This window comes from Botryllus schlosseri, chromosome 13 (genome assembly GCF_051294905.1).
Source record: "Botryllus schlosseri isolate E-star chromosome 13, Bs_hap1, whole genome shotgun sequence".
Taxonomy (NCBI): Eukaryota; Metazoa; Chordata; class Ascidiacea; order Stolidobranchia; family Styelidae; genus Botryllus; species Botryllus schlosseri.
This window is the reverse complement of record NC_137248.1, coordinates 24844856-24871339: the sequence shown is the minus strand read 5'-3', so window position 1 is coordinate 24871339 and position 26484 is coordinate 24844856. Positions and strand designations below refer to the sequence as shown.

At 39.8% G+C, this 26484-nt stretch overlaps 1 protein-coding gene and 1 long non-coding RNA gene across 6 annotated transcripts; one reads left to right on the top strand and one right to left on the bottom strand.

The window, feature by feature from the left end:
- The first annotated feature begins 1478 nt into the window (after positions 1-1478).
- On the top strand, positions 1479-25895 carry LOC145453685 (kinesin-like protein KIF9). 5 transcript variants are annotated; one of them, XM_080331655.1, is made up of 22 exons: positions 1479-1553; positions 2685-2851; positions 4118-4228; positions 5760-5921; positions 8604-8724; positions 8793-8870; positions 13380-13501; positions 14144-14236; positions 14958-15095; positions 15158-15232; positions 16195-16317; positions 16616-16705; positions 17545-17730; positions 19291-19496; positions 20176-20340; positions 21463-21574; positions 21636-21732; positions 22764-22854; positions 23720-23808; positions 23868-24004; positions 24119-24208; positions 25617-25895. In XM_080331655.1, the coding sequence occupies exons 2-22, from the start codon at positions 2759-2761 to the stop codon at positions 25752-25754; spliced, it is 2517 nt and encodes an 838-aa protein (XP_080187781.1). In that variant the 5' UTR covers positions 1479-1553; positions 2685-2758; the 3' UTR covers positions 25755-25895. The 5 variants fall into 5 exon arrangements, with proteins under 5 accessions (XP_080187781.1, XP_080187783.1, XP_080187782.1 ...); XM_080331654.1 differs by lacking the exon at positions 1479-1553 and adding an exon at positions 1641-2353; XM_080331657.1 differs by lacking the exons at positions 1479-1553; positions 20176-20340 and adding an exon at positions 1638-2353.
- Positions 6322-8604, bottom strand: LOC145453700 (uncharacterized). The gene is made up of 2 exons (XR_013919880.1): positions 7843-8604; positions 6322-7464 (listed from the first exon to the last, which is right to left on the bottom strand). It is a non-coding gene; the product is annotated as an uncharacterized LOC145453700 (long non-coding RNA).
- Positions 25896-26484: the final 589 nt, after the last annotated feature.

Sequence of the window (26484 nt, the reverse complement as noted above, 5' to 3'; positions counted from 1 at the left end):
CGAGTTAAAGGTGCCGAGTTCACATCAAGTTGATGACTGAATTTCTTCAATAATATTGATAATTCCATTATGTTGCAATTCATTTTTAATCCTATCTCAGCCCCCGATGGTCAGATTTATCGGCAGAGATATGGTCCTGTAATTCATAATTATTACATCTGGTAAGTTGTTATAACTACCGTATTGTATGTTTTCATTTTGTTACGTCCATTCTGTTAATTAATCAAAGTTATTGTAGTCACCCAAGCGTATCAGACTAAAAAAAATTCCGTGAGACGTACAGACAAAATGGTCATGTATTCATTTATCTATGTGGGTGCCCCGGGTGGTATTTGTATTGTGGGGCTCAAATCGGAAGGACAGGACCATTCGTCACGCCCACCCAGCTCAGTTGTTGATAATGGATGCCATAAATGGCCCGTAACTTGGTCACTGGGCAGTGAGCACATTATGACGTATCATCTATAAAGAAAGTTGTTATCTCATTAGGCCTTTTTATCGCAATCCATATATTGTCTTCCAACATATCTTCTGACATTAGTTCTAAGAAGCAAAAGGAATGTAATCGTGAGTAATCGTGATTACTTTTCTAATGTAATCGTAATCGACTACTCCCTGATTTTGCTGTAATCGTAATCGTAATCGCGTGATTCAGAAGTAATCGTAATCGCAATCGATTACATTCATAAAGTAATCACCCCATGTCTGGTGTTGAGTGATGCACCAAGCTGTGTAGCCTATAACTCGTTTAAAACCAGTTATATGTGAAAGCTTATAGTAGACTTGATCAATCTTTGGCTGGATAGAATTAATTGTTGTTTGCAATTAGACTTGTGAATATGTTGTGTCTGCCATAGGTTTTCAAAGAAATTGAAGAGAAAGTGGACAGTGCGGTCGCTGTACGTGTATCCTACCTCGAAATATACAACGAGTCCATGTTCAACTTGCTCTCAACGTTGCCAGTCTCATCAGGTCCAAGTGAGTGTAATCTAATGTTATCTCCGCTTGATAGCGGACGTTTGTTTTACTGTCTTCGACGCTGTGTTTTGTCAAGGTGAATCCTACAAGGCAATGACGATAGTTGATGCGGAAGACGGCAGTGTATGCATTAAAGGCCTCTCTCTTCATCAAGGTTTGTAAATGCCAAATCGGATTGTACAAATTGGTTTGCTTTGGTATGAAAAAAAATTATGAACATGATTCCGCAAAATTGTCTATGAAGATGCAGTTGACTTTACTGACGGATGCGATCCAGTCTCGTACGCGTAGAAAGCGGTGTCATTAAGTAGGCTTTTGGAAGCACAGAACTTCAATATTGCAGAATAGCAATTTACAACGTTGTAAATTGCTATGATTGCAGCAAACAGATGTCAGTCATACTTCTTTCCCTAGAAATACTGCCACCTAGTAGTCGATACTATAGCAACGACACTGCAGTGTTGCCAATTTACCGATTTTCGCGCTAGATCTAGCGATTTTTCATCCGGTTTAGGGTTTAGCGCTAAGAAATATGGATCTAGCGCCTAGCGATAAATCTAGCGATTTTTGAAAAGGTATTTAGCGATTATTTAGCGCTTTTTCAACGAAAATAACTAATAAAGATCGGTTCTGGCCGACGACTGGCGACTCATCTGCCACCAAAGTGTGGAGTCCGATGATATATAATTATTGATTACTAACATATGGATATAGATACGCAACTCCTGGCAGTTACGCATGGGCAAACAGTGTCTCTTCTTGCTGAGTAATCTAAAAGTAGCATAATTGACAGTGCTACATCTGGCGACCTGAGCGCTGAAATTTAAAATAATTGGCCTTGATCAAAAAATAGTGTCGCAGTGATTTCCAAGATACAAAATAAAATATCGTCAGGACAATGGAACCATGCACCCCGAAACAGCCGTCGAAGTCTGAAAACCAGCATTGCTCCGACAATGGCACCGCCGCAACACAATGAACATAACAATGACCAATTTCGTCTAGAGATTGTTCTGATCAATGCCGATTTTCAAACTCTAGGGGCTGTTTTGAGGTCGTTCCATTGTCTTTACAAGAATTTAATTGTATTGTCAGAATCAGTGTGACACTAGCTTTCGTTTGAGACCAGATTCATTAAATTTCATACTCCGGATTTGGTCCTATACTTTTAGTGGCTAGCAAACCCGGTTCAAGTCGTGTTGTATCGGGTCAAGTCGCATGTCGCGTGCAAGTGTGTCAAGTTGCACGTCGTGTTCAAGTACTCCAACTCAGTTTAGAGAAGTCAAGCGCATTTCCACGGTACATCGCATCACGTATTCACGGACGCATGGAGCAAGGCGCGCTTATATAGTGAGCGGTTATGCTTGCAAACCTGGTCAGTGGTCACGTATAACGATCATTGCGCAAAGCGATCTGCTCTACCGAAATGCACTGCATGTTTTGTTCCGCTTAGAGATGACTATTACGTATTATGAACTAGGAATATGATAAGTGACTTTGCCCCCAGACGAGTAAAATGCAGCTGAGAAGAGTATATATTGATATTATGGTTCAATTTAACACCTTTAGCAATTAATGCAGATTTAGCGCTTTTTTCTCAATATTTAGCGACATCTAGCGATTTTTGACACCAGCTTTAGCGATTTTCTTCCATCCGGAGTTGGCAACACTGAACGACAGTACATGTACTAATATTTTTCTTACAGGTTCGGTTTTCGTATTGTTGCTGTAGCTGATTTATCAAATCTGCAAGCCTCCATTTCGTAGCTTTCGATCAAACATGTCTAATCCGAAGGGAGTGAAGATTTATGTGAGGACAAAACCAACAGCAAACTTCGCCTATGGAATGATCGACCTTCTTGTTAATGAAAAGGTATGAAACAGGCTACATAATATTTTTCTTTCGCCGCACATTTTGACCGTATTATTTGACGATGAACCTGTGAATGCATCATAACGCCAGTAGGAATGTATAACTCCAGATTGAGTTCAACTTGGCGTTTCAGCATCCCCTTTTCTTCGTTCAGCTACGAAGGTACCGTATGTGATGGAATTGCAAATCAGAGATTTCTAGACAAATTTAAAAAAATGCGCCACATATACTTGCTTCATAAATCACGAGATTTCAGTCTCTCCGTCTCGAGAAAATACGAATACGCATCTTTAGTAACGGCTGATAAACTAAAGTTAAATGAATAATTTTCACAAATGCAAAATCTCTTCTGTACTCTTGTTCAGTAGTGGCACTCATTTCAGAGGAGTCAAAACTTTCGATATCAAGAGCCTGCAAGACATCTTCTGATCGTTGTGCTCTACTATTAGCGCGAATCAAAATCATCTATCTATCTGCGGCCAGGGTTGACATCCTTGGACATCAATATCAAGGTTTTGGTCTTATCGCGTCTTCTAATTAATCGCGTTTGATCAATGGATTGGCGCGGATTTTGTTTGCTCACGTGAAGAGCAGTATTACAAAATCCATTGCTTATTTACATTGCTCATTTCTAAATCGCAGTATTCACTAACTAGTCAGGCAGTTTCAGGCCTAACTGAATTATGGGTATGCCGCATACCCAAAAAAGTTCCTAGGTATACCTGGGTTCAGCGCCTTTGAATGAAATGTAGGCTACCCATTGTTCTGTTAGTCAGTGCTAGTGGGTGAATTGACATTTTTGGCACTTTGTGTTTGCAAATCAATGATGATGATGATGATTTCACTTTCTCGAAAAACCAACTAGATAAGGTCCGGATTCAATACCTAAAAGGTCCGCATTCGAGCTGCAGTCCACCAGTTGAGTAGCCCTGCTGTACAGCATTTCTTGACCGTTTTTTTTGCGTGGACCCCTAACTAATTTTTGGTGGTTGCGTTGATGCCTTAACCTTGGTCTCAACAACTGGACCTGTCTTGGTCTCTTCTTGCCATCTGGTCTAGTTGTTGCCAACAAAAAAGCTACCTAATGACAAAAAATAAGATAGAATAAGGAGGTAAATCAAAAATAACGACAGATGTTGTATAGGAGAATGTAGTTTTATAGTTTTAGCTTTAACATTGACCTTTCCTGGACCCATCATTTGAGGTTCTTAACCTGGGGTCCTTGGGCACTCTTATTGCATTCCTTATTTACTATTTCTCTGTCAGGTCATCAACATTCATGCTGCTAAAGGCGAGCGACAAAAGATTGCAAACAATCAATTGTTGGATTGGTCGTTCAAGGTGGACGGGATCCTTCACAATGCAAGTCAAGAACAGGTGGGGTGAGCGATGTTCTGTAATAATTTTGGCAAAACTGTCATTGGGTGGATCTACTTGGTAATGCATCATCACCACACAGGGTAATCACCACACAGGGTGATTTTGCAATAATCAATTACAGCATTTTCAATCAACGGTAATCGTGCGATCGATTACATTTGAAAAATTTCAAAGTCATATTAATCGTTAATTTTGCAGATAATATATTGTTTTGTAAAAGATCAACTCCCGTTATCAAACTTTTCCCGTATACAAGGACTACGATGTAAACGGAACCCTAAATGGTGCGATGTATCCAGTTGCTTACAGTAGAACGTTAAGATATTTCAACTACACTGCTCATCACTACACCCTAAGTATTAGCCATGCTCATTGCGCTAAAGAAAATTATGTCCACTTCCAAACTGTTCTTCATAACCATATGTGGCAGCTTCCGTATTATATGGATTGTAAGAATGTAGGTGTATAACGTCTGTGTGTTACGTTACGATACGTAGTGGCAGATATGACAAAATTTTGTGTTCATGTTGTCATATTTTCCTGATCCCGTCACCAATCTTTATTTTGCCATTATTTACCAAATTCACACCACCCTACTACATCATGTTATATCTTGTGTCGATATGAGGCAGCCTTGTCTTATTCTGACATGTGTTGAAAGCACAGGTGTACGTCTGAAGCAGAGCAATTGTTATCGCGACTAATCGAGATTACTCGATTGCGATTACTTCAAAACCACCTCATGTTGATCACAGCCTCATTTTGCAGTAATCAATTAAGATTACAATTACGTGGAAAATTAATCTCGATTAGTCGAACAATTGCACTGCTTGAGACTACACCTGCACCTGTAATCTCAATTGATTACTGCAAAATGAAGCTGTGATCACCATGAGGTGGTTTTGATGTAATCGCAATCGAGTATATTAATGCAGTAATCAAACCATATCACACCATTCATTGACAGTGGCTGTTTATGTGATAGCTTTCATCATCTTATTATCTTTTTATATGCCTCGTACTTTGGTCAATATTTTTTGCGGTATTTTGGCTATTTCCTGCTTTTCGTAGTAGGGTGGCAATTTTAATGTACAGTTGACTCCGCTGAATTCTGACACTTTGCTTACCCTCACTTTTGACGGAATTAGGCGAAAAATCATTTGTTAGTTACATGGGCATGAGCTCATTGTTGACAGTTACGACATGGATCGTCCTTGTTTCACTATAATCACTCATATTGTATTGAAACGAATGGAATAGCCTACTGGTTATTGTGTCATCTTTGCCTAACGGTAGGAGATGTGAACCTGTGTCAGAATTAACTGGAGAATTAATTGTCAATTTCTACTATTGTTCATTCCCGATCAGATTGTCCGAATAAAGCGACTGTCTGGGTTATCGGGTGTCCGAATTAGGCTGATTCAACTGTAATTAATATACGGGTCAATGCATGCAGCCAATGTAATCGAACCGATTACTTTTATTAGGCCTATCTGTATCCTCATTCCTAAAAACAAATTACTCAAAGGTTTACGCTGAAGTGGCGTCGAACTTGGTCAAGAGATCTCTGCAAGGGTACAATGGGACTTTGATGGCGTACGGACAAACGGGCGCTGGCAAAACTTTTTCCATCACAGGAGCAACTGATAATTTCAAGCAAAGAGGAATCATTCCCAGAGCTGTCACACAGGTATTGTGCAGTTAAGAGAGGTGGTCAGTAACCTAGTTATCCAAAGTACTTGAGTAGGTTTTGCCTTCTCGCGCTGATTGCTCGAGTGGTTATGTTTATATACTACTTACAAGATTTTAAAGCATAACTTATTTACTTTATACACATTAGAATTTGTTATGTAGGAAGTATATTTGTGACAATTTCACATCACTATCATGAGAGAAATTGTAACAACAGCGCAAAATAACCCCCATATCAAGGTAACCGATTATATTTTGTACAATTGCACCAATTTTTAGTTTCCTTTGTCATTTTACTTCAGGAAAGGAAAGGACGTAGTTTAGTTTTGTCCTTGATGTCTTTTGCGGCATATACACCGACTCATGATACACATACACACGATCTGTGCATATGCATACCATGAGTGCATGATGTGCATATGCCGCTGGACAAGGAAGTGCAGATACAGCCTTTACGGCTTTCTAAGTCTTGCACCACCCCTCCATGCTATCCCAGTAATGCATGACCGCCAAGCAGGGAAGTCATGGATACCAGTGTTACTAATCAATTCTTTGGTCTGACCCGGCCGGGGATCGAACCCATGACCTACCGATCAAGAAGCCGGACGCTTCACCCAGGGGCGTAGCCAGCCGAAAAAAACGGGGGATATTTTTTGAAAAGATGATATTCGTTATGCTAACCACTTTATTGCGGTTTAATACACACAAATGCCGATACAACAAGGGTAAGATAATCTTGTTTGTGTTTACGTCTTAATACACATGAACATTTGCCAGTTATCTTAAAATATAGCTCTATTATGCGCAGTCGCATGCTACAGTAACAAACGGAAGGCGCTTTTGCCTTGCGTGCCACTATTTGCCAACAGCGAGTTTCATGCGCGCGGATTTTGATACAAAGCGCGCTCGAATCATGACTCAACGCAGCAGGTGATTGATGTTCATGATCACCTTGCAAATCACAATGCATCAGATCAGATGGAAGTAGCAAACAAATTTAGATGACGGCGAGGTATCTTGACTTTAATTACCAAAGCGAGGATGTAATCACGAAAGTGCGCGCAGATCATATTACAGCACAAGGGAAGATCTCTCCATTTTGCGCTCAAAGACGAACAGTGAAGACACGCAAATGAATTATAGTCAGTTGCCGTTTGATACAAACAATCTGGATTAATTTTGTTTTAAATCAATATGATTTTTACTGTCTGCCAAGATGGTGTAGTATTTTTGGTGTGTGGAGATGGTAAAGACTAATTACCGCTCGAGCTTGTGCGATTGCATCACGTGAATAACAGTGGCCTGGCGCAGGCTTAGGCTCGCGATCAAAATGCATTCCTAAACGCGTTTGCGGTGTAGAAGTGACAATTGCGAATTGTCGAGGCCAAGACTATAACTTCTGGTCATTACAATAGCTATAGCACATCGAGTAGCACTATCACGCGCCGCGAGTCACAGAGCGGCCTAATTTTCCTAGCCTCCAATGTTTTACTACTGACCAAGCGTGTTATAACAGGACAGTCAGCAGATGCGCCAGAGGCCTGAGACACGAAACGGCTGGAGATCTGGAAACCCACACACAACAACAGAACTAAATGATCGCAAATTGGATCAATACATATTAGATTCCATACAGAACATTTGATTAGTACGATCTGTTTTGGTACTGTAGGGATCTGCTGTCTCTAATCATACAAGCCTAGCGCGCATGTTCTAAACGTTTGTTGACAACAGACTGTCAAACACGAAAACCAACTCGCGTGGTATCGAAATTTCAATGCGAGTGTTATTGTTACTGTGACTTCTGGTTCTGTAACTGGATAATATCGTTCAGATGAGACGGGAGAGCCATGTGAGATGCGTTTTTCGGGCTTCCGTAGACGAGAGAACAATATGAGAAAAAGGCATCACCGCACTACATTGTCTGATTGATCGATGGCGTGATGATGCCGCGCGGCAATTAGGGGATTATCGAATTAGAACAAGAAATATTATATCAATGGAAATATATTTAAGACGGGGGGGGGGGTATTTCGAGCTTGGAAACGGGGGGTATCGGACATCGATTACCCCCCCTGTCTACGCTACTGGCTTCACAATTTTGCTATCTTGTCGGTCAAGAGATCGATCACAAAGATCAACCGTATTATTACTAAAGTAGATATGAACTGCTAAAAACGTGTAGGCCTAACCCCTCGACTTGCGTACTTTTCATTTTCTACTTCCACTTGCAGTAGTTCTGGCAGGTCTTTAAAATCACCACTTCTACTCGTAATCCAGTCGAAATTTAGATTCTCGCATGTAAACCCTCAGGTAATCTGATTGCTAGGTCAGTGGTTTTCAACAGCCGGCCAGCCAAATATATTTTAATTTTATATCTCATTCGCAAAATGCAAGGAATTGGACAATCGACCATGAACGATAGAAATCAAGCATCCAATTTTAAATTGATTTGGAAATTTGAAACAATTTTTCGGCATCACAATATGATATAGAGTTCGTGGTATACTTTGGACTTGGCTCACGTCACAATGTGTTGAGTGATGCACCAAGCTGTGTAGCCTACAACTCGTTTAAAACCAGTTATATGTGAAAGCTTAGTTCACTTGATCCATCTTTGGCTTGATAGAATTCATTGTTGTTTGCAATTAGACTTGTGAATATGTTGTGTCTGCCATAGGTTTTCAAAGAAATTGAAGAGCAAATGGACAGTGCGGTCGCTGTACGTGTATCCTACCTCGAAATATACAACGAGTCCATGTTCGACTTGCTCTCGACGTTGCCAGATTCATCAGGTCCAAGTGAGTTGTAATCTAACGCTTGATAGCGGACATTTGTTTTACTGTCTTTGAAGCTGTGTTTTGTCAAGGTGAATCCTACAAGGCAATGACGATAGTTGATGCGGAAGACGGCAGCGTATGCATTAAAGGCCTATCTCTTCATCAAGGTTTGTAAATGCCAAATCGGATTGTACAAATTGCTTTGCTATTTCTCGTGTGTTTATTTTTTGTTAGGGATACGTATTTCATCATACATATTATAACTAGGACTGGACGAAATCGAATACATCAGTGATTCGATTCCGAATCGAGTGTGAAAGCATCACTTTTTGCGTAATCATACCAGTATGGATGATGTCATAAGTTCAGAGATATGTACCTTTTATGCGACCACAAAGAATACATTGATCGTCCTACATCACATGGAAATAAATTTTGTATTTCATTGCACTTTATGATAATACTGTGGTAGTTTCGAACTGCACTACGTGTACACGCAATTGAGATTTCAAAGCTTCCGCGTTGGGAAATAGTACCAAAACTATAATTCTCGTAGATGATAGAACGCGCAGTGAAATGGATTGTATCATTTCAGTACTCGAAAAAATGGCCTGTCGCTACTTGTCTCGAATCGTTACAATTGACACTCAATTCATTGTGCCCAACCCCAATTATATTGCAGAGGGTAAAGTCAGTTAAATTTTTTTTAGCAGAGGAGGCCAAGATGAGTCACGGGGCAAGATGAGACAAATTTTCTGATGGACAGATTCCTTCAACTATGTTGTTCCCATAATGTCATTCTATAGTCCTGCCATATTAACAAAGCAAACAAACTTGAGGTTGGGCAGGAAAATGCCCAAAACTATATTTTCATAGTCTATGTCAGTTAGGTGAGTTCATGTTTGTAAGGGCATACCTTCATATTATAAAACAACATTACTGGAGCTGGTCGAGTTCAATATTAGCTGTGTAATCATGCACTTACCTCGGACAAGTAATTCACAAATTTTTTTTATTCAAGTTCATACAATAATTGAGGTGTGGGGGTAAGATGAGACAAAACCATGGGGGTAAGTTGAGACATGGGTATCAGACGGCTTTTCTATTGAAAACCTCGCAAGATTCAAAATTTACTGTTGAAGGCACACTATATGTATTTATTTATCTAGTAGTTGACCAGATGTGACATTACAAGACAAAATAATAACGAAACTCTTATTGTTGCTGGATCCCATGGACCATTGGTTTTCGATGTCATTTAAATTTGCGATTGTCGGTACGTAGGGAGAACTTCCAAACGGTTGCAGGACCGTATTAAAGAACACATCCCACCGTCTGTCAAATCTTATATCTCGAAATCGCTGCCTAACAATCCGCTTGTTCTCGAGCATAACCAGGCCATGGGTCAAAAATCTTCTATTGGCAAGCATTTACTAAAAATTCATGCATGTGCTGCTTACTATCACGAGGACATGTTCTCTATATTGGCTAAGGGTCGCAATTTATTTCATTTGTCTGTTCTGTTCTTGAGTTCACCATCATCACTATGAGTAAACCTAGTCTATGCCAACAGAAAGAATTTGTGTATCATTTGAAAATCGCGCATTAACTTGTTTTGCTTCGCTCCATGCCAACGCTTCAGTTCTCTCGTTTTCCTAACTTTGTATATTTTCTTTGTGATGTCATAATTAGCGATATATATTGTTGTTTAACATAGTTATTCGAATTCCCCTGACGATGGTCAGCCGAAAAGCTTCGGGAATAAATATGAATATTTTATTCAAATGTGTTATGGTTTAAATTTGTATATGATGTACGAATTTTTTTTTAAAGTGAATTATTTCTTGATAATTATATTTTATTCATGGTGTTGCTAGTTGATTCATCATTCGGGATGAATTGGTGGTGTAATGAGCAGGCGCGTAGCCAGCCGAAAAATAAGGGGGGGGGGTTTGAAATGAAAGGGGGGGTTTCGATTTTTTTCGAATTTAGTAACGTAGCATTGATTCATTAGGGTTAAGTACATGCGATGCGTAAATAACGATTATACAACATCCCCGTGTTGGCGATTATAGGCGTATGATAAGCTTGTAGACGAGTCCGGAAGTGCTGTTAATTAGCGACTCCCTGATCTGTCGTGAACAATGAAAGACACACGAGTTTAACATTTGAATACGCGCGCTTATCAACGCGCTGAACAATTAAATTCGCGCGCTTGTCAAAGCGTCCAACAATCAAATACGCCCGCTCATCAATGCGTCTTGCGTCTTACGTAGCCTCGGCGACGATTTAGGCAAGTAAAAATGTACGAGTTTTTATGGAATATGTGCTATAATGACGCCGATTTCAGGTGGTTCAAACCTTTTACCTCTTATAACTCAAGCCTACTGGACTATAACTGAAGACTAGTGGAAATCAATTACGCATGTTTGTAAGCACGCGTCGAACATGATTGCGGACATTCGATGTCATTCAGTTACGAGATGTCACTCTTTAATCACAATCGCTAATCAGCATCAGCATATACTTAATAGCATTTTATCTAAGCCATCGAGAAATAGGAGCCAAATTCCATCCCAAGACGCGGTAGTTAGGCTAGCGATATCTTTAGTACTAGGCCTATTCCAGATGCGATTGTGTAGGCCTACGAAGATATCGTGCACACCAAGCCAATGCAGATGTGATTGTGAAGGCCAGTGACGATATCGTGCGACGCGGGCCTATTGCAGATGTGATTATTCAAGCCAGCGGAATTAGGCTTGTTGAAGACGCGGTAAATCAGGCTAGTAATGATTGCCGAACGCGCGACAATGAATGACCCGATTTCGCCAATCATCTCAGCGGGAGATCGTGTCGCGTTACATTGTGCAGTGCAATGCCCACAGACGAATCTCGCTAATTAGCAACACGTCTTTCGTTAATTGGTCGCGCCTTCTGTTAATTCGCCACGCGCAATACTGATAATATGACTTATTGAATTGCAAACGAGTATTAGCGTCAGAGCGGTCATTTAAAAAGAGCAAGGCTTCGCGTTAAAGGAGGGGGTTTCGCGTTTCTAAAGGAGGGGGTTTCGACCCCCGAAACCCCCCCCCTGGCTACGCGCCTGGTAATGAGCAAGAATTGCTTGTTGTCTCATCTTGAACACAGTGTGTCTCATCTTACCCTCACCTGTGGGTAAGTTGAGACATTTGAGCAAGGATTTTTGAAGGCCAAGAAATGCATCAGTATGTTGTTCAATATAACTCAAGCCATAGTCATAAATAGTACAGATCACAGGCTTTCCATTAGTATCAAAATTAATCCTCAGAAGGCATTACTCTTTGAGTGGCATTGAATTGTCAGAAAAGTGTCTTATCTTGGCATCCTCTCCCTCTTTGTCACACGTTATCAGCGAATGCTCTGTTATAAATATCGAGCAGAAGTGAATATCATGTTTTAGATTTGTATTTCTTATGTACCTGTTATATCATTCAAAGACAGGGGTGGGCAAACTTTTGAGTTCGCGGGCCGCATTCAACATCTGAATCCATTCACGGGCCGCACCAAAACGCAATATTGGTATTTGATCACATAGCGAGGACAAGGAGATAATATATAGGCTTTTTAAAAAACCAAACATTGCTTTGATGATATCGTACACGCGTCAGAAACAGTGGCGAGATTTCATAGGCTGGTCGAACTCAATAACCAATGTGTCAAAACTGTAGAGATGAAAGTCGATTGTCCCGATTCTTAGAACAATATTGAAATTTTAATCTGTGAGCAGCAAACTGCTCATAGATTTACTAATTCCACTTTTGGTTTAGTTCCAGGACACACAATGCTGACAGCATCACAACCATGTTAGCATCAAACACGCTTCTATTATGTGTAGATAAAATATAAATACCCTAATTCTACGCATACAAAGAACGAATCGGATAGTTTGATGGCGTGAAAGATGACGACTGTGGATGAGAGATTTTTGAATATGAAATTCATACTAAACACAACCATAACTGTGGATTGGATGTAAATCGCGCCGAGCGCTTAAAAATTTTTCATTTGAGCTCAGCTTCGTGGTCCCCTTCAGATGCTTTCACGCCCCCAAGGAAGGGGGGAGGAGCGCCCCAGTTTTTGAATCACTGCCTTTGAATTATCATGTTGCAATATACTAAGAAAAAGTTGCACTAATGCGATTTTTGGTAAGCATTTAATCAATATTTTTAATAAGTTTCTTTAGACTCTCGCGGGCCGCACAAAACGGTGTTGCGGGCTGCATGCGGCCCGGGGGCCGTAGTTTGCCCACCCCTGTTCGAAGAGCTTCTTGGAGGTACAGAACTACAACATGCAATTGAAGAGTAGCCTATATCATTCGGGGCAACCTGAAACTGCTGCCATTAATAAAAACTTTCAAGCTACTTTGATAAGTGTTTAGAAAAAGTACCTTATGATGTGACCCATTTATTTACTTGCAAATATCCAGTGGATATTAAAAAAAACGTCTATATGTCCATATGTTTTATCAAATGGGTGCACTGTTTGCCAATTTTGAGCTACAATGGATAAATTATCATCCGGTTATACCATCCTTCATTACTTTCTGATGAGTTGTATCATCTGGTTGGTGCTTACATTTGAAACCAGCTGATATGTCACTGAAAGTTGCATCAATTCACTGTTGTAGTATTTGACAGCTGCTAATGAGGGAGAAGCACTTAATCTCCTATTCGAAGGAGAAACGAATCGCGTGATCGCAGCTCATTCTCTCAACAAAAACTCTTCACGATCTCACTGTATCTTCACCCTTCATATTGAAGTAAGGTATTTTCAATTTGCTTTGTGTGTGTTAGTGCAGTATCGAAAATGAATCGTTCTCATTAGTATACTTGTACTAAAGCACTTTCTCATTTTTGAAAGAACCTGGCTTATGTCTGACTTATACTATAGTCTTAGTGACCTGGTGAGAGTGATCATGATCTGCCACAATGTCAGAAAATCTGCTTCACAGTAATCATGGCAGTCCCATAAAGTATAGCCTGCTTATGATTGCACGCAAGCAAAGCACTGAAGCTTGCAATAGCGCAGCAAATAGCCTTAACAAAGGTAATGATAGGGTTTCTGGTGGAATAAATATACAGTAAGCTACGAAAAACTCAGCTCGAAAGAAACAGAAATTAACTACAGCAAATGTAGTTATGGCAGGTAATGTTACACGGCAACGTAAAGTCTCATTTATAACATCACACGCAATTGTAAAAGCAAAGTGGTTTAAGCCCTACGTGCTGCATAATAAGATTAAAGATATCGTCTTGCTTGGCACGTGAACGTTAAAACTATTAACATTGATATACTGATCCCTAAAATAGTTCTCAAATTTGAATCTCATCCGTAGCAGATTTTTGCCACTGATCCAAATCTCAGTGGAAATCGATTTCAATTGTTAAAACTATTTTTACAGTCCAGATCAAGAATCCAGTCAAATGCAGGATATGTGACTTCAAAATTGAATTTCGTCGACCTGGCCGGGTCCGAAAGAATCAGCAAGACCGGGGTGAGTACCAGGGGTTGAAAAATTGTAAACGGTAAGAAATCTCTGTTTCCGATGTAGTGAAAATAGATGGCATCGAAAAAAAGGCCTGGGAATCATGTAGTTGAATAGGTAGTGACCCTACTTTCGAAATTGGCTTGGTATGTATACTATGTATCCACTACCGGTACTAGACTTGATGAAAAGTGATCTCAATGGACGTCACCAAATGTCTGTTGTTTTTACATTGCTAGATTGACAGCAGTGATATTCCAATCATTAATTATATATATATTATATATGGGTCACATGTAATTGATGTTTCATATAGGCCCATATATGACTACATTGTATAAGGTGACCAGTTTACTTGAAGACCTGATGGTCGTATCGCTGGCCAACATGTCACCGCAATACTTTCTTGCATTTGTAAATAAACTTCTGTCTGTCTGTCTGTCAGAAGCGGTCAGTAGCAAAGTACTGTTATCATAACGACTGCGCGATATCTCCTAGTATCACGATAACACTATAGATTTTCAGACACTGCTCTATTTATCATTAGTGATTCTGCGTTGTTGCAAAATGCATCTTGCAATTTCAAAAGTACAGTTCAGCTCAGAGTAACCACTAAATATGTGCGACTCCTCAACGAAATCTACTTTTTGATGCTACTTACTTCAGTAGCCTACTACGGTGAATCGCAAATTACAAAATGATTGTACGATTTTGTTATCATCATTCACAGTCAGAGGGTCTAATCCAACGAGAGGCGATGTACATCAACAAATCGTTGAGCTTCCTTGAACAAACCATAATTGCACTTGCTGAGAAGGGAAGAGACTATGTTCCGTTTCGTCAGACAAAACTAACGCACGCCTTGAAGGTTGCTTTCAAGATTCTGTTGAAATCATGATGGATTTCGGATTTGTTGAATCCCTGTTTCAGGACTCGATCGGAGGAAGATGCTGCACCAATCTGATAGCAAATGTTTATGGGGAAGAAGCCCAGTTGGAGGAGACGGTACATTTGCATTTGTTTCAACATTTTATCAATGTGCTTTCGGAATGTACAATGTTGGTCAGACATGGTGGAATGATCGCTCATCTACCACAATACGTCAATACACGTCGATCTACACATCTAATACATTACTATAGAGGACTGGTGCGCAAAATGAAATGTGCAGAGTCAATGAAATCAGATTTTCACATACTTTAAAACCAAAACATAATGATTATGTATTGCAAATGAGTGTGATCGATTACTTCTAATAAGTGCGATCAGATGCAATAGTAATCATGATGATTTTCACTTGCATTTAATTTACTTCCTTGAATTTGATATAAGGATTGATGCACGAAATAGCCCTTGAACTGATTTGTTTTCAAATATTTCATCATTTGTTGTGCCATTGGTTATTTTGCGTTCGTCCTAAAGATGCACTGCAATTTCGCAAGTTGCCTCCTGGAATGAACTACTGAAAGTATCTGACCATGTTTGAAATAAACATTTTGAAACTACTTACCCGAGTAATTTTCAAACAATTCATTTTCCAATTGGAGATCGCTATTTCTACTTGTAATTGAGTAGTAACGCCAGGTCGCGGACTACTTAGACCATGTCTGAGTACAAGCATGCTGCATCGCTTGTATTTTACTTCAGTTTTGTACCAAGTGCAAAAGTTAGTATCAGATAGTATCAGTACTATGGCTGGGCAAAATCGAGAATGAAAATTCTGCAACGTTAAAAGATGTACCCTTCATGCGACCACAAAGAATAGAATGACAGTTCTAAGTAGCATTAATGATATTTTTTCAATCATACCTCTCATTGCAATTTATGACAATGCTGTGAATTGAATCTGTAAAATGAATACCCGATTCTGATTCAAGTACTCGAATCATCAAGCCCAGCCCTGATCACTACCATTCGCTATTGACAATACCCCTAAAATTGATATATGTCTCGGGCTTTATTTGCAGCTGTCCACTCTGAGATTTTCGATGCGAATGAAGCGTGTTGCGGTACAACCTGCCAGGAATGTGAGTTACGATCCGTGGATTCTCGTCAAGGAGCTCAAGAAGGAGATCAACCATTTGAAAGACGTGAGAACATGGTGAAAGTTTATGTAGTGTAGATCATTTTGCAGCCTGTAATGGAAAAACATGGTTGCGCCTGTTTATCAGGACTTCTGCAGAAGGCGTCAGTAACAAAGCATTGCCTTTTCAGAGTAGGCTTGAAATACAGTTTTTAGGCAGAACTACTTACTTTTTACACTTTGAATTTTCGAAAAGTTGAAATTAGTTTTGGTAAGTGGGGGCCAGTAACAAATTACTTGTACTTTTCCAATTCTCAAGTGCTTTCGCATACTTGTAGCACTTACCAACTTTAATCTCTTTCCAGGAACTAGGCATGCACAACACATTGTCCAACAATCCCCAAGTTCAATATGATCCTATCACGGAAGGTCAAATGAACGAAATACGCAAACAGGTAAATCAGGCTTTCAAAGAATCGTAAATTGTGCTTGCTGTACTATTACTGCATCATAATTGAAAAAATTTGTTTTCCTCATTTTTTGTACCCAAATCAGTTATAGTCGTGTATTTGAAGGTATTTACTTGTTATATTTTTAAAAACATTTTGGCAGGGCACAATGATTCGAGTACTCTCGTCTGCATCGAGTGTTAATTCTCATGCTTCAAGACGAGCAGTGAGAGATTATTTTTTCAAACTAAAATGAGAGTCAATATTATTTTCCATCGTGGAGGCATTGAAACCTCGATTAGTCGTATTATAGCGTACAGAATATGTGGTACAAAGCTTCGCACGTTATGAAAATGGCATTTCTGTGTAGAAGTGATCAACCCACATCGTTGTCCCAAAGTTTAATGAAATTGGCATGGTTGAGAAGATAGCAGATTATATTTCATATGTTGTGGAACTGGCTTTATGGTTGCCCATTTCAACTTTGAACATCGTCCATACTGAACGAAATGCAATGTGAAAGTACCGTGACTTGATAACGACTTCTCGGATCTGACATTTCCACTAAGCGTGTAACTTTGTACTACATGTTTCGTATGCCGCGATGCGACCAATCAACGTTTGCCGCCCTCCACAGTGGAAAATACTGTCCAAAGTATGATTTTCGTTGATAAATTAACTGTTGGGCGCAAGAAGCAAATCATTTCTGTACTCCAAAATTCCATCTCCCACTACTCGACTCGCATCCTTATAATGAATTGGCAGAATTCGAGTGATCGAAACATTGTGTCCAGAGTACAGAGCAGTATGTACTCGCTTAATTCAATAACCAATATCTGCTGAAGGTTCGTAAATTTCTGGAAGGCAACACCACCGAAATCGACGTCAACAACCTTCGTCAAATCAAAGCGGTTTTCTCACAATTTCGCTCAGTTGTCATGGCGATGGAAGAGGCAACCCTGGCTAAGCTACGCAAGAAATATATTGTTATCGATCGAAGCAACCAAGAGGTTCTGGCCGCTCTGCACCGGGTGAGTCATTTTTACATAGTACATTCGTATACTTGAATTGAATCGTGTATGTGTATTGAATTTAACCTGAATATTCGAGTAATGAATGCTTGAGCCACTCGAATGACTCTCATTTTCATGCCAACGACTTGATATTCTGTGATACGATTGTTGATATACAATGTTCCTTTCCATTCTCTGTTATTAGCTGACCCTGACGGCTAACTAGTTCTGGGCAAAATCGAGTACCGTAATTTTCCATGTATCATGCGCAAAATTTTACCGATCTTTTGCCCTAAAATAGGGGGGTGCGTATTATACATGGGTACAGCAAGCCTTGAAAAAAAATCCCTCGATCAAAAAATCGAAATCACACCTTTCTTCGTGTTTGTTTAAATCGCGCATCACCTCTATCTCTAGCCATTTGCCCCAACCCCCCCCTCCCCCCCTTCCAGTAATTCGTATTATAGAGCGTAACGCGCTGCCAAATAGAGAAGCATGTTGCCAATTAACGAGAAGCGTGTTTCTAATTAACGCGAGTCGTCTGCAAAGCACGCGATCTCTTGCTGAGTTGGTTTGCAGTTTGTACGCGAGCGAAATCAGGTCGCTGATTGCTACAAGCGTGCGCGGCAATCCTTGTTGATTCATCGCGTCAACGAAAGGCCTTAACAATCGCATACACAGGAGGCCATGTGCGCAAGATGTAATCACTTGCGTAATCAGTCGCATCTTCACCAGGACTGGTGCGCCCGAGATAACCGTTGGCCTGAGCTATCGCATCTGTAATTGTAATAGGCCTCCTGCGGAAGATGTCGTGTGTCGCTAGCCTGAACTATCGCGTCGCCAACCTCACAGGTTTTGGCTACTATCTACTCTCGATTAGAGACAATGCCGTTAATTGTAATATGATTAGCTATCAGTATGTCATGATTGTTCGACAGTGACATCGCAAAACAGAACGACATGGTGTACTAAAACGCAACTATTCAATATTCATGTACTTCGAATGCAGGGTTGTGCGTATTATACATGGGTACAGGCTTTTTCCCAGAATTTGCATGCCATTTTAAGGGTGCGTATTAAACATGGGGGCGCACTATATTCGGAAAATTACGGTACCTGAGAGATCCGATTCCAGGGTTGTAAGCAAGTCACAAGGCTCCGAGTCACAAGTCAATCTCACTTTTACCGTTTTGACTCAAGTCAAGTTGAGTCATTTTCAATTCACCACCGAGTCAAGTCCAAGTCAGCGAACAGAGTTTCGAGTCGAAGTCACATGATTATTTATGACACAAGTCCGAGTTATAGTCGTTGAGTTCGCTGTTCAGTTTTGAGAACAAGGCATGTTCAGACTACTTTTTTAAAACTACGCTCAGGTGATATCGATTGCCTCCGATTAATATTATACTAGCTTACTCACTCTAGGTTCTAGCCTTATTTCACAAGTAACAGTACTAATAAACGAAATACCTAACCACACTATTCTTCCCAGTTATGACTTTGCCTGGTCATGCGCAGTTCGACTAAATGTTGAGTCATCACAACCTTAATTGATGTCAGAAATCATGACGTTGTGTTCAGTCAGGAATACCTTGTGACGAAGACGGCAATCTCTCTACCTTGGGAGAAGGCGCATACACGGCGGTCACTGCCACAACGTCCAGCATTGGCATGCCGACCACAGCCAGCAAAAGTACCGGTAAACCCGCCGTCGCTGCCCAACAGCTGCCCACAACATCGGCTATCAAGCGCAAGAGCGGAAGAAAATCGACCAGAGCTGGAGGGAGGTAGGATTTGTTGACTGAGAATGTGATGTCTGTATTAGAAGTCGGCTGATTTGCTGTGCCAGTACCGATGAAAACCGATCTTCCAAAAATATGGCATCTATCATATTTAGCGCCCGGCCATGATTGGTTTGCCAATAATATCGAGTCAATATCACACTTTAAAAGAAATATCGGTAAAACAACCACAACATGGTGATAGATAATTAAAAAAGTACAATCTGCCACTGCTAGAATGGGAATATATTTGTATATATAACGTATAGTTCGCAGGGTTAGTACTCAAGTTATTCAACGTTGTAAATTTATACTCAAGTACAAGTAGAGGTAAGTATTTTAGCTTAATTTCTCCCAAAAACTGAAAACTCTATAACTAGTCTAAAATCATAACCACCAGAAAGTGAAACCTACCCGAGCACTCTGAAAAAGTACAAGTATTACGTCACTGACCACTTCTGTTTCCATGATGTGACCTTGCCACTCTAGGTCATGCCCAAGAATAGCGATTTCTGCATAGCTGATCCGTGTTCAGTCAAGCTGTAATCATATCTCACTTTTCTAAATCTTCAGAGCGTTTATTATATTAGAATAGCTTTGCAGTGATTGCTCTACTTGAGTAACAATGCTGACTAGGTTGACCTCCTCCGACAAGACAGTGATCAACACGTTTGTTATTTTGCAGCCCCACGGGTCGTGGGGCACCGAGTCCCGCACAGCAGTCGGAAGCCAAAGTGGGTAAGGGCGCCGCCAGTGGTGTAGCAGAGAGTAGCGAATCGTACAGAAAAGAAGGGAGCATCGTGTCTGCAGAAAGTCCAAATGAAGAAAATGTTGTCGCCAGCAGACCGAGGTTTGTGTGAAGATTCGTTTTATGACTTAGGCACAGTTTCGTCGTTTCGCAAGAACTAGATAAGAGGTTTCCAACCTGTTGGCCATGATCCCTAACACTTTTGGAATTAACAATCCTGGTAACTCGACCGGTTATAACTCTTATTGATAAAACTATATCTTTCTTAAATTTTTTTCCTGCTTGAAAAAATGCAAAAGCAAAAGTAGAACACACCTTTTCCGCTTCATTTGAGTAGTGTAAAGAAACAAGACATAGCTGGGTACTACTTGAAAAAATTTGAAAGTACCTATCGATGAACATCTAACAGGGTTGTGACCATGTCAATCTTATTTGAATAGTTTTGACTTGAGTCAAGTCGCGTCATTTTCAACTCACCACCAATTCATGGTGTTGAGACCCAAGTCGAAGTCATTGAATTCGCTGTTCAATCTCGAGTTCAAATCCGGTTCAACTCTCTTCTGCGAAACTCTCAGGGGACATCAAGACCTCGCATTCATCATATACTCATTTTTCTCAACATGTTTGTTTAAATCAGTGGTTCCCGACCTTTTGCGACTCATCGCCCCCTTATCAATCTTGACACGAATTTTCGCCCCCCATATTTATGCATCCAAAAAAGAGGATGTATAATTTGAAAATTTATGCACCCAATCTGATAGCTGGTGAATTCACTTAAAAAGACGCCATTTTTGCGAGGTCAGAAAACCAGTTTCTTCTCTTTTTCGTTGAGTTGACCTTTTCTTCGCATCATATGCTGAATAGTCGTCTTCACGTGCAATTTTTGCCATTTTAATTCAATATATCTCACTGGACGTTCTAACATCTTCGCCTGCTATCGCCCGCGCCGATATCAGTCCTGATGCACAAGGCTTGAATCAAGTCTTGAATGTCTCAAGTCACATGACTTGGTAGAGTGATGTGCCATGACTCGAGTAAAAATCCAGCGAGTCTACTCGTATTCCATTTTTAAGAGAACGACTCGAGTCAAAGAAAAGTTGTGACTCGAGTCATTGCAACCCTGTCACCTTGCACCAAGTCTCCTGTCTATTGTGGAAAGTTATGATTTGACCAGCAGCACATACTTGAGCCCAAACTTAAAATAGATTGCTATTTTATTTTCAGCACACCGCCCAATCGCCAACAAGCGTTTGAAGAATTCAAAAACGAGAAAGGCCGCGAAATCGCCGCCATTTGGTCGGAGAACAAAACCATCCTGCAAAGCAAGAAACGAGCCGTATTTATCTACGAGTCAAATTTCTAGATTCAATACTCTTACGTACTTGCCGTTTTTTTAGCTTCATGACATCACACATGCCGTGAATGCTACGAAACACATGATAGACGGTACACGTCAGTCGCTGGAAGTCAAAAGGAGAGAAGGGAGAGAACAAGGTAGCTCGTTACTTCTAAAATTCAAATCCAAAGCTTTTTCACTTGCAGACTATACTGGTAGCGGACTCGTACAAACTAGTCGAAACAAATCTGATTAGTCGAAAATCAGCTAACTTGTGTTTTTTACTTGTTCTAGTAATAGTTCTGTTAGCTGATTTTGACAAAGTTAGTACTTCTTGTTATAGTTTTACATTAAAAAAAAAAATTCAGAAAACACATGTCGTCGTTTGGTGTGAATTATGATACCGTTGTGTAATGTTCTTGCAGCAAGGGTCTAGTTCTAGTTGCGAGATTTGAAAAGGGAGTCTTTTCACTTCTAGTTGTAGTTGTACAAACTAAAATCAGACTTTTACAAACTAATTGATTTTGAAAATGTGCAAGTCTGATTAGTAGTTCATTTCATCATTATTATTTTCGTAAATCCAAAACACCACAAGATTGCCTACCAATCCTCACATCTCTAGGCTACACACACCAGTGCTCTTCAGCTCTTTTGAAGTGGTGCAACCCTTAAGTCTTTCAGACAAATTGGTGCACCCTGTATTCTTAATAGCATTCAATGTCTGCATAATTGATAGCTGATTACTAACAGAAAATTCCAGCCCGTCCACGCAGACCTACTCACGGTCTCTTTGGGTAGCTGATTCCTGAAATAGATCATAAAATAGATCAGCTCCTTAGCAAACGTCACCCCCAGGATGTAAACTTTTCGTGTTCCTATACTGTGTTTTTCTAACCCGTTTAGGAATTTAGTTATATTTGCATATATTCGCAATCTTTGCGGTGTCCTGGATGGATAGATTGATTAATAATAATGAACTGCACTGAAGGCCAGATTCAATATCCCTACGCATTGCATACCAAACTAAATGACATAGTGAGATATGTGTGTATCTAAATTTGATTTGTTTGAATTTTTTGGTATGAAACAGAAAATGTCAGTAAAATTGCCGCACAACATAAGCATGCCTGCTTTTAAAATGATAAATACGGTGTCTTTAAACAGAATATTTGATATTTTTTCATTAAAGGTGAATTTGTAAACGATGATGGTGAAACTGTGATTGATGAAGAAGAGTTCGTGCTCGTGACTCAACTCAAGAAACTCAAGCAGCAATACAGGTCAAAGTCTTTCATTTATCTGTGCTTTTATGGTCAAAAAAATTAATCATCAGAGATAAAGTAATATTTGATCAGGAATATGAATTGATTTGAACCACATTAATGACAGTGGATCTACAAAAAGTTTGTAGATGATTTGTAGACTTAAGTTCTTATTAGTACACAGTGATATCCAATGCAAATATATATTAACTATAACTTGAATACTTTTCGAGGGTATGTTATCATGGTAATTAACAAATTCAAAATAAAGCGTATCATAATTATGTTTTGCAATAGATATTGTCATGAAAGTGTAATGTGAAGAATTGAATAACATGAATTTGTGGCTTGTGGCAGTATTCGTGAATTGTTGGACAGTGTGGATTACAGTATTTATGGGAATGGCTCATGTTGTCATCCAGGAGTGATGTCCATGGTGACCTGCATGTAGTGCGAGTTTAGGTCATGTTGTCTTATATTATGTTTATTTCTAACTTAATCATTTGTTGGAGTTGTTAGCTTGTAAATAGATGTATAAATTATATTGTGGTTGTATGGACTTTCTAAATCTGATGTAAAAAGGTCATCACTTCAGCCCAATCCTAATAGCAGCCTCATTCTGGTAGGCTATATTTCTTGCCTGAAAAACTACCTGATGACTAAGATAGGTGATCATTTTCGCCTAGCCCTGGTCTCGGCCTAATTACAAGTTGCGGTAATATGTAGTTTTAATTTTGGCATTGGCCGCTCATACCCCTTAAAACTATCGCACAAACCCCTGAGTGGTCCCGGGACCCCAGGTTAATAATCTCGGGTTTATAACATTAGCATTCGCTTCCTTTTTTGTGGTTTCTTATTCATCTTTGTGATTTCATGCATACAGAGCTGACTACGAAGAGTTCCAGAATATCAAGTCGGAAGTCGAGTATTGTAACAAGCTCGTTGATCAAAGTCGATTGCGTCTCATTCAAGGTTTTGTATGTAAAATTTATATATTTATAATATCTGACATGCTTCACTCTGTAATTCAGAATTTGATGCCTGGTACAACGATAGTTTTCTGGGAGGGCAGGCAACAACTAGTGCTTCTGCCGGGTTCGGTTCCCGTCCCGGGATTCATCCCCCGGCAAGACTTCAGATGTCCACGGGTCATATCGAAGATGAGCAGGTGAGAACTGTGTTTGAAGTCATCTGCTATGGGGAGTTATAGCGGCCTGTAAGCAGATTCTAGTTGTCATCGTTGATACTCCGCAATCCTTGCAATGTGTGCTTTTATTTTCAGGAGAGATTTGAGCAATCGCAGCAGGACTTACTTCTTGAAAATTCAGAATCGTCACCGTTTTACAATGCTAAGTTGAGAGCGCACAGACGGGTAAGGGGCCTAAAAAATGAACCCCGAAAATGATATCTTATAAGTAGGGTATTTTTTTTACTTAAAAACAGAAGATTTGGACCTAAAAAATCAAAATTTTGACATTTTTTACATTTACAAACTTAATTTTGATGTAACGTATGCAAATTAGGTGTCTTCCCTAATAATGTTACAATTGTCCTAGTTATCATCATTTTTCGCCCTGAAAAATTAAATTTTGACCCAAAAACTGACAAATTTTTTCATGACAAAACTTGATTTTCACGAAATCTGGCCCTACGAAGAATTCCAGTAGTTACATTACGCATTATGGTAAAAATAATTAAAATCTGTTGTAGTACAACGAAAGATATTTTCCTACATTCTCGGGTAGAAAGTGTCTGTCCTTACTAAGTAGTTTGTCAGGAATGTCTGGAAAGAACGTTCAGCAGTAGCAGTTGTTGGCTGATAACACTGAAGTTGTGCATTGTGCATACACTGCTGGCTTCATTGTGCATACACTGCTGGCGACAAGCCGTGTTGCGTCATTCTGACAATGGTGTCTATCTAGATCACTATTTTTCTTAATGCGCATGCAATGCCCAAGCAGTCTTGCTACAGTTGGAATATTGCGGTACGTTGCGCATAACACCATGTCAACCTATTTGTTTTGTTTGAATGTTTATGATTCATAATGAGCAGACAATAGGCCGTCTACAACGGTAGGCCTATAAAGTAGGCTACACGCTGTAAAATGACGAATGACAAGTTCCCGACAGTGCAAACATCTACGATACAAACGAAATCCGGGTTGTAAAAAAATTTTGACTTTGTTACAATTTTGACATTTTTTGACCTAATGCTACAATTTTGACTTTTTTGACATGTCAAAGCTATGCACATTAGTGCAAATGACATATCTGTGATCAACCCACTACCCAAAGCATTGTCGCTAAGTCAATGAATGAGGCATGTTTGCAAAAATAGCTAATTATGTTTCATATGATATAAAACTGGTATTGTATTCTGTGTTTAAATTTTCCGTACCAAGTCATAACAAGTGATACTCTAATACTTGATGCGAAGCCGAATGCTCGATTCAGAATCGAATCACTCAGGTATTGGATTTTACTCAGCCGTTACTTATAAGTTGTAGCTAATGACACACAATTATTAATGTTAGAAAATCTAATGACCACGCATCGTTTCTCAGTTTTAGAAATACATTTTACTGGCCTTTGCACCTGGTAGTGGGGGGGGGGGGGTTCGATAATTAATAATGAAGAATATCCCACCGTCTTATTTTTTGATTCAAAGTTTCCTACTCCAATACCTTTGCATCTACGGGTTGGAATTCATTATGTAGCCCTACTAAATCCTTACTATATTGCACGCAGGAATTCTTATAGCCTACTGTCGTAACTTTCAGCATGTCACTGCAAAGGCCATGGACCAGTCTCAGCCAAGCTACAATGTCCACAACATGCTCGGTCGCCCCAAAGTCACAAAGAAAAAGCACCCACTCGCTGACATATCGTCGATGGACACAACTGTGCAGATATACTAATTTCGACTCTTTGTATCAACTTTAGTCCTTTCATTCGGTTCAAGCAAAACATTTCTTCATCAAAGTCTATTTTACAAAATCCACTCAATGAAATGATAGCCTACTTCTATAATAAAGTCTCAACAAGAAATTGTTGACATACCGGTGTGTGATATGTCTGTACTCTGTATGTGGCATTTCGAGGGGGAGACGAATATGAATAGAGCTGGGCCAAATCCAGAGGGCATTAGATTGGTAAAATTCATATGCTTTGGCATGCAAACATTTTGACAACACGAATAACATATTAACCTTGAAAAGGCTTTTCCATACTCCACAAAACTTCCATTCGATACAATAAAACCTTGAACATTGTCAGACCATGTTCTAGTGTAGGGGTAAACCAGGGATCGAACGGAAGCCAGGGATATGTTGATGAAGTTTGAATTCTTTGTTTTGCAGATGTAGATTCCAGTGTTGGGATGACTCGAGTCACCTTTTTCATATGACTTGCCTTGACTCGAGTCACTTTGCTAAAATGACTTGACTTCACTTGACTCGGCGTATCAGAAACATGGATTGACTCGTGACTCGGAGAAAAATTTACGAGCCAATTTCATATCATCAAGTAATCGGTTTCAATAAAAATCATGGTATCTTGCATATGTTCGGATTGTTCTCAAAACGCTGTCGATAAAAATCACTGTATCTTGCATATGTTCGGATTGTTCGCAATACGCTGGTGTAACCG

Coding starts and splice junctions, on each gene's coding strand:
- LOC145453685 (XM_080331655.1), top strand. CDS start 2,759: ATGTCTAATCCGAAGGGAGTGAAGATTTATGTGAGGACAAAACCAACA. Junction 16,318..16,615: donor AGATCAACCATTTGAAAGAC/GTGAGAACATGG, acceptor ATCTCTTTCCAG/GAACTAGGCATGCACAACAC. Junction 20,341..21,462: donor GTTGTCGCCAGCAGACCGAG/GTTTGTGTGAAG, acceptor TTTTATTTTCAG/CACACCGCCCAATCGCCAAC.